This window comes from Ambystoma mexicanum, chromosome 13 (genome assembly GCF_040938575.1).
Source record: "Ambystoma mexicanum isolate Mex_15411 chromosome 13, UKY_AmexF1_1, whole genome shotgun sequence".
NCBI lineage: Eukaryota > Metazoa > Chordata > Amphibia > Caudata > Ambystomatidae > Ambystoma > Ambystoma mexicanum.
The window spans coordinates 207,343,902-207,356,924 of record NC_090938.1 but is presented as its reverse complement, the minus strand read 5'-3'; the positions used below and the strand labels follow the sequence as shown (position 1 = coordinate 207,356,924).

Here is a 13,023-nt window from a genome sequence, read left to right as displayed (position 1 = left end):
CAGACGAGCTAGCCACAGAGAGCTGACGCCAGGGGACACCGTCATTGTCAAGAATCGAGCCCTGCCTAAGAAAATGTCCCTCAACTTCGAGCTCCAGCCCTGGACAGTTAGTACCACAAACCATAGTATGGTCACAGCCACCCGAGGGGGGTGAGACAGTGACGAGGAACGTGTCTCACTTCAGGAAGGTACCCCCAGAACTGTGGGAAGAACAACCGATGCCTTCTAGGGAAGAAGCGGAGGCGCCACCCTCACCCCCCGGCCATGTGGCACCAGGAAGTCCAGCTATTCCCGGAATATCAGACAGCCCACGCCAGCAAAGTGAGAGAGATAGAGCCGAGACTCCAAGGGCAGACGCACCGGAGAAAAGAAACAACCGGTATCTTCTGAGGGAGAGGCCCAAACCGTCGTCCCGCCTGCATGGATATGTCATGGACAGAGTAAGCTGGCCGAAGCCTCGCTAAGGTGAACTCTAAGCCCAGTCAATAAGTTTTGTTTATCCAAGAAGTATGCCAAGTTATGTAGAAGACCAGTTAAATGTATGTTTGTTGACAACTGCGCAAACACCTCCAAGTTGGGGAGGAATGTGGTGTCACGTGCCCGCCATTCGAGGGTCACGTGACACACAGGAAATAAAGGAATCACCAGAACTGGCATCATAACGCCAGTCCGGGTTTATGCACTGATCGAAGTGGTCCGTGTGTTTCTTTGCTGCGCCGCACTTTCCCGCGCCGCGAACCAGAGGCCTGCCATCCCGAGGTCCGACGCAGAACCAGGGACCCCGGGGGCATATCACATAGCTCCCAACACACCCGCTTTTAGCGGGTGTCACCCGCCTTCAAAGCAGACGAATCACCCGCCAAGTCCCTCATACGCCCATTCACTTCAATGAGCCTCTCACCCGCCAAAAAGAAAATCGGGTGTTTTCACCCGCCTAGGTGACAAAAAAGGTTGGGAGCTATGCATATCATCACACTAACTGTTCATTATTTTTAGCTGCTGCAAGATGGCGTAATTACATGGGCAGACAATACAAATAACTGGCATAAATAGAAGCCATAGCTATTGCGTTGCTAATGGTTGTTTAGACATTGAACAAAATTACTGTAAAGGATGTTCTGCGCAGGCGTACCTGAGTTTTCTCCAATTTGGATACCGAAGACGTCATTTACATGCGCAGGCGCAATCAAGCAGCCGCAAGACCGAAGGAGCTTTTATGCTGGTTCGCCCCGTGTCCTTTACGCATGCGCATTACTGCTACTACTGTACGCGTGCCCGAGGTAGCGCATGCGCTTTTCTCCCTTTCTCTGCGCCTGCTGTCTGAGGTGCCGGTCGGGCTCTGACAGAAGAACTGACTAAGCGACCGAGCCCGAACGGAGCCGCGCAGGATGGTGCTGGATCTAGACCTCTTCCGTGCCGATAAGGGCGGCGACCCCGAAGTCGTGCGGGAGACCCAACGCAAGCGCTTTAAGGACCCCGGGCTGGTGGACCGACTGCTCGTTGCTGACGGGGCATGGAGGCGGAGTGAGTAAGGGTTGCAGTTGGTGGTAGAGGGGAGTGACCCAGAAGGGACAGGGCGGATTCCCGAGATACACAGGAGTTGGGGCAAACTTTAGATGCGAGAAGAGGGTGTTGGGGTGCCTGTGATCTCAGATTATCATCGCCACCCCTCCCCCTTTGATGGCAGTGGGGTCTCACATCCTGCACGTTTCCACCCCACAACACCTAGACAGGTGTCAGTGTGACCTCACATGATGTCACTGTGATGCAGCAATGAGCCCCCCCCCTCTGGGTGTGATACACGCCTGACCCTGCACATTGTGTCACTGTGCCTTCACACCTTGTCTGGCATGTCACCCCATCCCAGGTCAGTGTGACACTGCTGTCACCGAGAGCTCACGCACTGTCTGGGATGTATTCTGTGAGCCCACGTTCTCGCTCCTGATATCAGTGTAGATCTTTCTCTGATCGCACTCTTCCTATTCAAGGGGTCATCACTACCTGTGATATCAGTGTGAGCTGACTCTTAAGTGTGAGACCCTGCGACCACTTCAGTCGCCAGGCGTTTGCACACCCTCAACAGGAGGGAGGCACGCTTCTTGTGCATCGCGCACTGTACTTGTGGTACAGAAAATGGGGAGGCACCACGTATTTGTTTTGCAGAGCAAGCGCCCCATGACTGATAACTTAGTATAAAAGGGTCGACTGTCACTAGTTGCTTGTTGGACTAAGGATCCACAATTATTAAAGGAGGGGATGATTACGTTTAATTTGACAACTTCTAACGACGTATTTAACCAGGGCTCTCTCCAGTTTATTTATGCCCACAAAATACAGATTTGATTTTCTTTACTGTACTCAACTTTTCACGTATATATAGATTTTCATTTTAATGGTCTATTCTTATCATGGGACTACTTCAGTTACATTATGCAACGCATTATTAATTTATTTTTAAATACGAGCTAAGACGTCTTGTTTCATTCATTTATATCTTTCTTGACAATCGAAGGCGTTGCGAAGGCCATCATATGTCCAATAATATGTTCAATCCTTACTGATTTGCGCTTTTTTAAAATTCAGCACAAAAGAGATACGTTCTGTGTCTGGCGACATGGTTTTCTTGCAGGCGGTACGTTCCATGCGCCTTGTGCTGTATGAGTTCCTGCTTCTCCAGCCCGTGGCGTCTGATGCAATATTGCTGCAACCAGCGGAGATGTTCTCGTTCTTAGCTGTACGCGTCCCTCGCCCAGGCGTTTCATCCGGCAGCCTATCTGTGCCTGCCTGTGGCGGTATAGTTTTCTCGGGCTGTCCATCTGCAGAAGACATTAGTATAAGTTACAATAGAGCTACAGCGGCTGTGAGTCGCGTGGATTATTCTCAACAAGGGCGCGGCGACAATTATAGCACACCTGCTTGAATGGCCTCGCCTGAGATAAATAAGACAATTTTTGGAAACCTTATTGTTAAATCATGCAGTTGCCTACACATTTTCGTGTGCGTGTTTTATTCTCTAAAAACTGTTTATAGTGCACAAGATTTCGTTATTGAGGTATTTAATATTAAAATGGGCTTGCTTTGGTCCTTTCGCAGTCCATGTTTAAAACATTTTTTTCAGGGACGACCCAAATTCACAAAAATGCCATATCGCATATCCGATGGCATCTTAGGATGTGACATCACGTAACCTTTCTGTCCCCCTCTGTCCCTCTCGACATCCCCCGAAATGTCACATGGCAATTGACCTCAGAAATAACATCACTGATGTAAAATTAAAAAATCTGAAGTTAAAGCCGATGAGAATGCATTTAGGTTACCAACCATGTCTAACTAGCGTGCAGCTTTGATATGCCATAGGTGTGTGTAGTTGTAATGTGGTATGGGCAGAGCCAAAAGAGCAATCGTAGGCCGAGGCTACTGCTTCATAGTAAAGTAACATTAGACAAGATAATGGCATCTTATGTGACTTAGCTCTGCATAGCAGGTACAGTCAGCTTATGGTAAATTCAGCTTTGTCATAACATCCTGATAGCAGCCCATCTTGTGCAAGTTGTAGTCTTACGTGCCAGGTATGGTCATCGTATGCAAAAAAAAGGCATCAGATGCCTAAGTGCTGCCAGGATATATACCAAGTGCAGACTTAAAATGCCAGCCTATGCTAAATATAGTGCTGTGTTTGGACATAATTATGATCCAGACAGGCTCTAGAAAGGAGTGCCCGAGCGTCCACATGTGCACACAGGCATTAGGGGTGACCCGTAAATGTGACTGCCCATCGAAAAAGGGGCCTGTCCCTTGATCGCGTGGGCAAATTTATAACGAGCAGCAAACTGAATATGTCTTGCAGCAGGTTTTATAGCGCAGTACCATCATTGCACTAGCTGCCTGGCATAGCCCTTGAAAACACCAACTGGCATTAAGGTGGTTGTTGTCCACCATTCCTCCATACCATTCCAGCTGCAGTTTAGCTACGCCGATTTGTGACTCGCCTGATTTCCAAGTCGGAAATCCGGTGACCCAGCCAGTGCCTTGAAGCAGCCAGCACTTCAGAGAGCGGTCCGTCTATGTCTGTACAACACATGCCTTCTGCAGCCATGGTTGCCATGCAGACAGCCTTTGGCATGGTAAACAATCCATCCTCTCAAGGCCCAGGTGGGTGCTTTGGTTGGGCCCACTGCATGATGTGAAATAGAATGGAACCAAAAAGCATGAGATGCTGTAAAGCTGCGCTGCTGCTTTTTAGTGTGGTGCATTTATTTCAGTTGTATGGAGAAATATTGCGCTGCAGGCTTCGAATCTGAAATTTGATGAGCAGGAGCTAAAATCGGCTCCTGTGTGTGAGAATCACCCCACTAGGCAGGAGCAACCGCAGGGTAACCAGGAGCTATCGGAGATACTCCTTTATACGTTTGTCCATTTTTGTATGAACCATTGTGTTGAAATGTGTATTAGATGTGTTCCAATTGTTCTTTAATAACATTCTCAAATACTCAAAGTTAATGCCACATTTTACATGTTTGGAAGGAACCAGTTGGCCCTAGAAGCCAAAAGTAGCTGTTGGTTTCAAGCTAACCAGGCTTTACTATGCTAGAAGCAGGAGCTAAATAGCTCCCAGCTCTCCTCAATTTTGCACCCTGCGCTGATAAAGCAAGTAGATTGGTGCAGCCTTGTGTAATGGACCGCACTTAACGTAAGACATGAAGGCTGCCTCAATTAGAAGCGAGAGGTGCCAAAATAATGCTTCACTTCGGTTATGATTCCTGTTTCAGTTGCCACAAAAAGGGTGCACCTGACAAATTACACAGATTTGGCCACACATCAGAAATATTACCAAATTATTAGGCAACAATAGATTACAAACCTGGTTCTGCGGGATTATACATTTACAACATAAAATGCTAAAGATGCTCATTTAAATCACTCATGAAAAGCAGTGCCCTTCTTGCTCTAAATATTACCGGAATCTACAAACAAGAAATGTTGGTGAAGGGCAGAGCAACATTGTATTTCATCAATAATCACTTTTTATTCCTTGAAAATCGTTTGAACATAACTTTATTCGGCTGTACAAACCATCTAAGCAATTCTTTGTCATATACATGCATGCATGCATACATACATACACAATAATAAATACAGTTGTGCATAATTTCCACCATAGGAAGTTGGGGTTAAGAAAAAGCGTAAGACAGGATTCCCAGCTACATATGCCTTAGGCCAAATCAGTTCACAGGAGATCTTTTCCCCATGGGTAAAAGATTAGCTCCAGATAAGATATTATTATTTGGGACAGTTCCAGGGGGACCAGCGAAGGCCAGATATCTGTGTGTGCTGATTACTATTTCACTATTGGGGACCCGTCCATTGTGCCCAGAACTTCCCTGGTCATTTGCTCATTCCGGAAGACCAGTTTAACTGAATCAGCAAGATTTTCACCCTCACTAGGCATTCTAAAACCGCCCACCCAACTCCCCTGCCTCCCCTTTTCTTCACACTGCCAAGATTTAGCGTTTGGATTTGGGCTCTGGCTCTGGGTCTGATTGCAGGTTGGATAGGAGTGCAGACTCAGAGATGCAACGGGGGAAAGGAGACAGGGGTGGGGGATCCGTTGTAGTGTGGAAACAGAGAAATTGATATGAGGCCGGGAAGCCCAAAAGGAAACACACCAACACAGGTTACAATGGACATACAAAGCGCTTTATTTCAAAGTTACAAAGTTACCAAAGTCAATCGACACGCGAATAGCTATTCGGCCCTCTGACTAACACGCGAACCTTCAACGTTAGGTTCGCACTGAAAGTGGGAGAGACCGATCATCGGGATGCTTGGGTTTTTATACATTTTGTACTGCATTGGCCAGCCCTCTTGCAAGTTAACCATGGCTAGGGTTCGTAGCCAGGTCGAACACACAATTTCCATATATTAGATCAGTTCCGCTGATACGGTTACATATTTACACATAGGTTAAAGAGAGGACAGGGTCTTAGTTCATGACCCTAACAAGTAGCCTGCGAACATTTTATTCATTCACGTGTGCGGAGGTCACCATGGCCGAAGTCTTACTCGATATGTCATTCGGCCTCCATTTTGTGATTCAGGGTGACTTCCACACTGCAAGAGTACCTAAAATGGCGGCTAGATCCAAGATGGCGGCTTACACGATACATTAAGGTCAAGACCTTGCCGCGGAACCTATGTACATAGTATTCTTTAGACAGCTTGGCGTAGGCCAACATACATTTAAACAATGCGATTGGGGTCACAATATTATATCGATTTCCACAGACCCTCCTTTTGGCCTATGCCAAGTGCTAAAACATCATTTCCTAATACTTTTGAAAATACTTGAAGGCATTAGCATCCATAGGTTCCGCATCATTGTCTGAAATGTCAATAGCCATAAAGTTATTCATAAGAACTTCTTGCAACATGAATTCTTTAGATGCTGTATATTTTACGCCCTATTGCGCTCATAACCTGGGCACAACATCCCCCTATCATTCCGCATATACTCGGGAGGCATTGAAAACAGCAGCAAAGAAATAACAGAGTCCCTAAAATACCTAAAATAACAGAAAGCACCTTCCACCCCCAAGATCGTAGAGAATCCCAAAACCAAGTACTAAGGCTCCAGTCTCCTACAGGGATATGGACTTCAGAACTAAGAGTGTGTAAATTCTGAATTGCTTTGAATATTGTTGGTGAAGAATCTGGTACGAAAACACAGCAAGCGGACCCCACTAATTTACATACTCCACCTCGTTCAGCTAAAATGACATCTAATGCCTTTCGATTTTGAAGTGCTACCAATCTTATCGCCTTTTGCTCTAAGGTCATATTGTAAAGTATGTCCGTGGTCCGGTTGATCGTTTTCTCCAACACCCTCGCTAATCCCCTAATGTTTTCTGAATTTGCTATTTGTCCCCAGAAGGGGACTACTGATTTGGCTATATCCCCGAACACTTGTCCAGGGGTATCTCCATCATTATCCCGTCGCGGGCGAGCCTTAGATACCTCTAAGGTACTGGCTATAAATACACCTGGTAACAATATCCCTAAATAACAAGTCCCCTGCCAATCCTTGGGCAACCAGGGAAAAGCTAAACTACCACAAACAAAATAAACGGGTCCCCCTACATACAAAGGCCTATTTTCCCCAGTCAAATTTACAATATTTACACAAGGCTCGAAATCTCCCATTGGCCTAGTGCCGTTTCTTTGTACACAGAAAGGGACAGAATCAGGACTATGATTTACAGAATAAGAAGGAGGCATGGCATCCTTATTGCCTATCGGAGCCATCTTGAAAGAAACTAGATTTTGAAAAGGAAAAGAAAGTTTATCAGACGGCCTAATAGAAGCGATATTAGGTCTACTCCTATTTGCGAAAAGCGAGCATCCCAGGGGAGTCAATTCACGTTCATTCAAATTAGTCCCATCGAAGTTCCCTGAGATGCTATCATTCCATCGGCCAAAAAAGAGTGCTCTAAGAGAGGCATAGCAGGAAGTTGTTAGAGGTAAGGGATGTATATACCATCCCAGTCCCTTGTTCCCATGTTGTGGTAAGTGAGTGCAGATCCAACAATTACTCCTATTAAAAATAGCATGCGTAGCATTCATCACTATCATCAGAGTGTTATTATAATATTTCTGTCTATGCCGAGAGTCCCTAGGGGACAGAGTGTGAAGGTGTACAGAGGGAGTCAAAACAGTTGGTACGATTTTGGTCGGTAACAGAGGCTTCAAAGGATACATTTCTTCAAAATACCAAAGTCCCACGGCAGCAGTTGCAAAACTAACAATAATCAAAACGAGAACACAACAGTACGTTTTCAGGGCCCAGGCACATTGTCCATTGTTCGAATTGGTCACCTCCTTATCTAATAGTTCAATACGAGGAGCAGCGGTGAAGGCGGCAGGCATCATGGTTATCCCGATCGATGGCCCCAATGTTCGCTGCTGGCGGCACTTCGGCCGCGCGACTTCTTAGTCCTTCCCAACCCTAGCCAACAGAACCCTCCTTTTCTTTGTTCCAAAAAAAAAAGGAAGGACGATAGTATTTCAATCACTCCTTTTCCTTCCAGATGCACGATACTCGTGCGGCGATTCTATTTTCGTGGTCGAAGGTTGTACCTGATGGTACCCAAGTTTGTTGAATCCAAAAGCAAAGTATCGTCGCTCCCTGAGGGGAGCGTCGTATCAGTGGCGACGGAAGTCGCAGAGCTCGAAACAAGATTTTCCGGAAGTGATTGATCAAGGGAGTGCGGAGACAAAATGGACGGCTCCCCGAGCTCCTCAGGCTCGGAGAACTTCTCCGACGCACTCACAGCGCTGCCTGCTACTCCGAGATCAGAGATCGTAGCGTCAGCGAGGGGTTCTGTTTCTTCTGTAACGTGTGGCGTCGGGTGAGGGATCTTCTTCACATGCGTTGCATGTACCCAGTTCTTCTTTCCTGCCACCCGTACTGCCGTCCTGGTGACCAATAAAACCTGGTAGGGTCCCCGCCAGCGAGGCGCGAGACAGGAAGACCTTTCGTAGGCCTTCACCAGGACCCAGCTGCCGGGCAATATATCGTGTCCTGGGCCCGTAAACCGTACAGGTAAGGCGGCATTCACCTGGTGGTAAATGAAATACAGATTTTTAGTCAATTGATTACAATAATCTATGAGCAATACATTCTCCACATCCCTCAGGGCTTTAGGTTTAGGGAGACCCCAAATATTAGCAGGCCTTCCCATTACTACCTCGAATGGAGAGAGCCCAGTTCTAGTCTGGGGTGTGGTGCGCATAGCTAACAACACAATAGGTAAAGCATCTGGCCATTTTAATTTAGTGTCGGCACATGTTTTTGCAAGTTTGTTTTTCAAAATACCGTTGTGTCTTTCTACCAACCCCGCACTTTGAGGGTGCCTAGCTGAATGAAAACGTTTCTCTATCCCTAAGGCAACACATATTTGCAACATTACGGCTGCGATGAAGTGGGGGCCATTGTCCGACCAGATTATCCTCGGGAGCCCAAATCGAGGAAAATAGTCTTTTACCAAGATCTTTGCGGTGGTCATGGCGGTAGCATCTTTGACGGGGAAAGCCTCGACCCATTTGCTAAAAGCACAAATGATAACAAGAACATATTTCAAGTTATTACATCGCTCCATTTCAATAAAATCAAGGTGAATGGTTTCAAAGGGGACAGAGGGGGGCCCGAAACTTCCCCTTGGAGTCACTGTCCCTTTACCCACATTGTGCTGTAGGCAAATCATACAATTCTGAACATATCTTTTTGCAGTTTCCAAAATTTTATCATTCACCCAAACCTGCTGTAATATCTTCGCAATTTGCTGGGCACACACATGTGTTGGACCGTGTGCCATCGTGACCATTGCTAATACATAAGAATCAGGAAGCAACCATTTCCCGTCAGATGCGTCCACCCAACACCCTTCGTCATCCAATTTCCCCATGCCTTCAGCCCATTTCCTAGATTCTTCAACAGAGGCATCAGTCTGAATATCTCGCACAGACCCAATGCCTTCATCTATTATACAACCATCTCTCACTTCCCTCGAGGTATACATGTCTGTGCTAAGGTCTGTGGCTGTTTGTCTAGCTATCGAATCTGCAAAGGCATTTCCTCTGCCCACATCGTCTATGACCTTGCGATGTGCTGCACATTTCATGATCGCTAGTTGTTCAGGGAGTGAGAGCCCTAAAAGTAGTTGTACTATTAAGGGACCATGCTGAATCTTGGTCCCGTGTGAGGTCAGAAACCCTCTTTCCGACAACAGTTTTCCGAAGTTGTGAGCCACCCCAAAGGCGTACTGACTATCCGTATAAATGTTAACTCTATGCCCTTGGGAGAGCTCACAAGCGCGGGTCAACGCTATAATCTCTGCGGCCTGCGCGGAGTTATGCAGAATCCTTTTAGTTTCTACGATCTTGTTCAAAGTAGTAACTGCATAAGCAGCTGTAGATGTGCCATTCGGAAGTTTAAAACAGGAGCCATCACAAAACAGCTCCCCTTCCGCATTCTCCAAAGGAGTATCTGAGAGGTCTATTCTGCCCTTTGTTTCTTGTTCGGTGGCATACAGGCAGTCATGTGATCCATCATCGCCGCAAGCAGTAGTTTGCGAGAGAGGCAAAAGTTCAGCCGGATTGAGAACACAACACCTTTTAATTTGGATATGAGGAGCAAATAGAACTAATTCGTACCTGGTCAACCGGGCAGAAGTAAGGTGTTGTGTTTTATTCAATAGAATATCGACAGAGTGAGGCACCATCAAAATTAAATCGTGGCCTAGGACCATCCCCTCACTCTGTTTTACAGACGCAGCGGCAGCAGCAACAGCGCGCAGACATCGCGGCAAAGCGCATGCAACAGGATCGAGGGCGGAGGAATAATAGCCGCACGGCCTATTCTTCCCTCCATGTTCCTGCGCTAACACAGACAAAGCACATCCATTACATTCATACACAAACAACACAAAGGCCTTATCGTAATTTGGTATACCCAGAACCGGTGCTGAACACAGCGCGGCTTTGAGAAGCTCAAATGATCGTTGATGTTCCGATTCCCATGGCAGTGGCAGAGAAATGCCCTTCTTCGTCAAAGCCAACATCGGTTTTACCACTAGGGCAAAGTTCGGGATCCACAGTCTACAGTAGGACGCCATCCCTATCAGGGCTCTGACTTCCTTCTGTGTTTTTGGGACAGACATGCCAGAAATGTGTTTTATTCGTTCAGGTGTCAATCTTCTCCCCTCCTTTGACAGGAGGTAGCCTAAATAGGCAACCTCCTGGCAACAATATTGAAATTTCTTAAGTGAAGCTTTGTGACCATTTTCAGCTAAATGAACAAGCAACAATATAGTGCCTTCTTTACAAGCTTTCTCAGAGTCTGCAGCCAGGAGCAGATCGTCTACATATTGAAGCAGCGTGCAAGTAGGTGGCAATTCAAGGGTGTCGAGCTGCTCTTTTAAGGCTCTACTATAGATACTAGGACTTTCAGTATACCCTTGAGGTGCCCTTGTGAATGTAAACGAGCGTCCCCCCAAGGTGAACGCAAACAAATACCTGCTCTCCTCATGTATCGGAATACTAAAGAAGGCGTTTTTCAAATCTACGACACTAAAGTGTGTAGCCGTAGCAGGGATCATTGTTAAGATCGTTGTTACATCAAGCACGATTGGAAATTGTGGGGCTACCACCCGGTTAATAGCACGAAGATCTATTATAAACCGGTACGGAATTGCATTGTCGCCTTTCTTATATACCGGCAAGATCGGACTATTACATAAGCTACCTGTAATCTCTTCGATCACTCCACGATGTACAAAATCGGAGACAATGCATTTCAGAGCGCGCTCACCTTCAATTGAAATTTTATATTGCGGAATGCGCGGTAGCTTAACCCCATGTTTCAATATTATCTTAACAGGGTCGATGTGCAATATCCCGACATCATTGTCGTCTATTGCCCACAAACATTCTGGGACAATGTCAAATTCAGGAGGTAGAGGTCGGGTCAAGTATTGGGAGTTAAAGGGTTGCTGTGATGAAACTGTTAATCTTATTCCGTCAGGGGAACAATGAATCACTGCATTCAGTTTCTTCAACAAATTCAACCCCAGCAAATTTTCTCCACAGTTTGAAGTAAGAAGAAAAGGGCACTGGTCTGTAAAAGGTCCCAAAGAAACGGATACCGGCGCAGAAACCGGAAAAACAGTTGGTATACCAGAGAACCCTATAGAGACGTTTGTTTGCCCTGACAGTGGGATGTTTGGAACCCTCGAATGGTCGATGGAGCACTTTTGTGCTCCAATGTCGATCAAGAACTGATGTTTCCTATTCCCCACCAATAATTCAACATAGGGGCCCTTCTGAATAACGGGAATAGGTAAAGGTTCCAAACGCTGCTTCGGGCAATCCTAATAAGGCAAGACTTCATCAAAGGGAAGTTCCTCAGAAAGATAGGCGGCGGAAGGGTGATCAAATATATTTCTCGAGTCCATACTCGGAGTCTGATTTTCCCGTGAAAAAGGTTGCTGGGGATCTTGTAGAAGCTGACCCCTATCAGGGCCCCCTGCTCCAGGGCGGCCCCGTGGTCGCCTACCCATTCCTCCGAATGTGCCTCCTGACCTCTGACGGAGGGCAGGGCACTGTGCTCGCCAGTGACCTTCCTGGCGGCAATAAGCACACTGATTAATATTTATAGAATTTGGAGGAGTATTTCCTCTTGGAATGTACTGACCTCTAGTTTGTGTCGTACCTCCTCTGGGGTTTCTGACAATTTGCTGCAACAATACCTTAGTCTTTAGGTCACCCCTTCTTTTTTCGATTTTCTCTTTTTCATTATTAACCCGATTCTCGTAATACTGAGCCATATGCAAGACCTCTGACTGAGATTTTGCCTGCCAAGCGCTCTCTGAGGACATAATTTGTGACTGGATGTCGGGCAACAATCCACGCACAAATTTGTCCACAAACAACCTCTTCCCCGACTCTGTACCTAAATCCTGTCCACTGAAGTCGGAGAACACCTGTTCGAATCTATTAAAGAATTCAGTAGTACCTTCAGTTTTCCCTTGGACGCAGGCCGTAAGCTTGTCCCAAATAATCCTTTTTTCTGGAATTATAGTTTTTAATTTGGCGACTATTCTATCGGGTAAAGTGAGTATTACCTGGGGTGGTTTCTCACCAGCAGGTCGTTCCCCATCTATTCTAACCAGATTTACCCATGTATCCCCTAACCCCGGCACATCATCTATTGTTCGTACCTGTTTCCATACATCAACAGGCAAAAGCACTGGAAACAATAAATCCATGTCACTTAAGGTGAACACAGAAGATTGCAAAACGGATTCTATTTCTTTATAAAATCCTGTCGGGTTCTTCCTGATATCAGGAACTGATTGTCTAATCGTGTTCACTTCCTGTCGAGAGAACGGGACGTGAACAAACTGTGATACGTAATGTGCAGGGATATCCACCGCGGCAGTACCAGCCGCCGCGTTGGCGGGGATTTCT

General features: G+C 46.4%; 1 protein-coding gene across 1 annotated transcript in view; it reads left to right on the top strand.

Annotated features, from left to right (window-relative positions):
• Window positions 1–1,240: 1,240 nt before the first annotated feature.
• The window catches only part of SARS1 (seryl-tRNA synthetase 1), a 345,554-nt gene continuing 333,771 nt past the window's right edge, over window positions 1,241–13,023 (top strand). Inside the window, exon 1 of the mRNA XM_069633659.1 lies at window positions 1,241–1,524. Within this exon, the coding sequence (XP_069489760.1) occupies window positions 1,389–1,524 (136 nt within the window). The 5' untranslated portion in view covers window positions 1,241–1,388. The remainder of the gene's footprint in view (window positions 1,525–13,023) is intronic.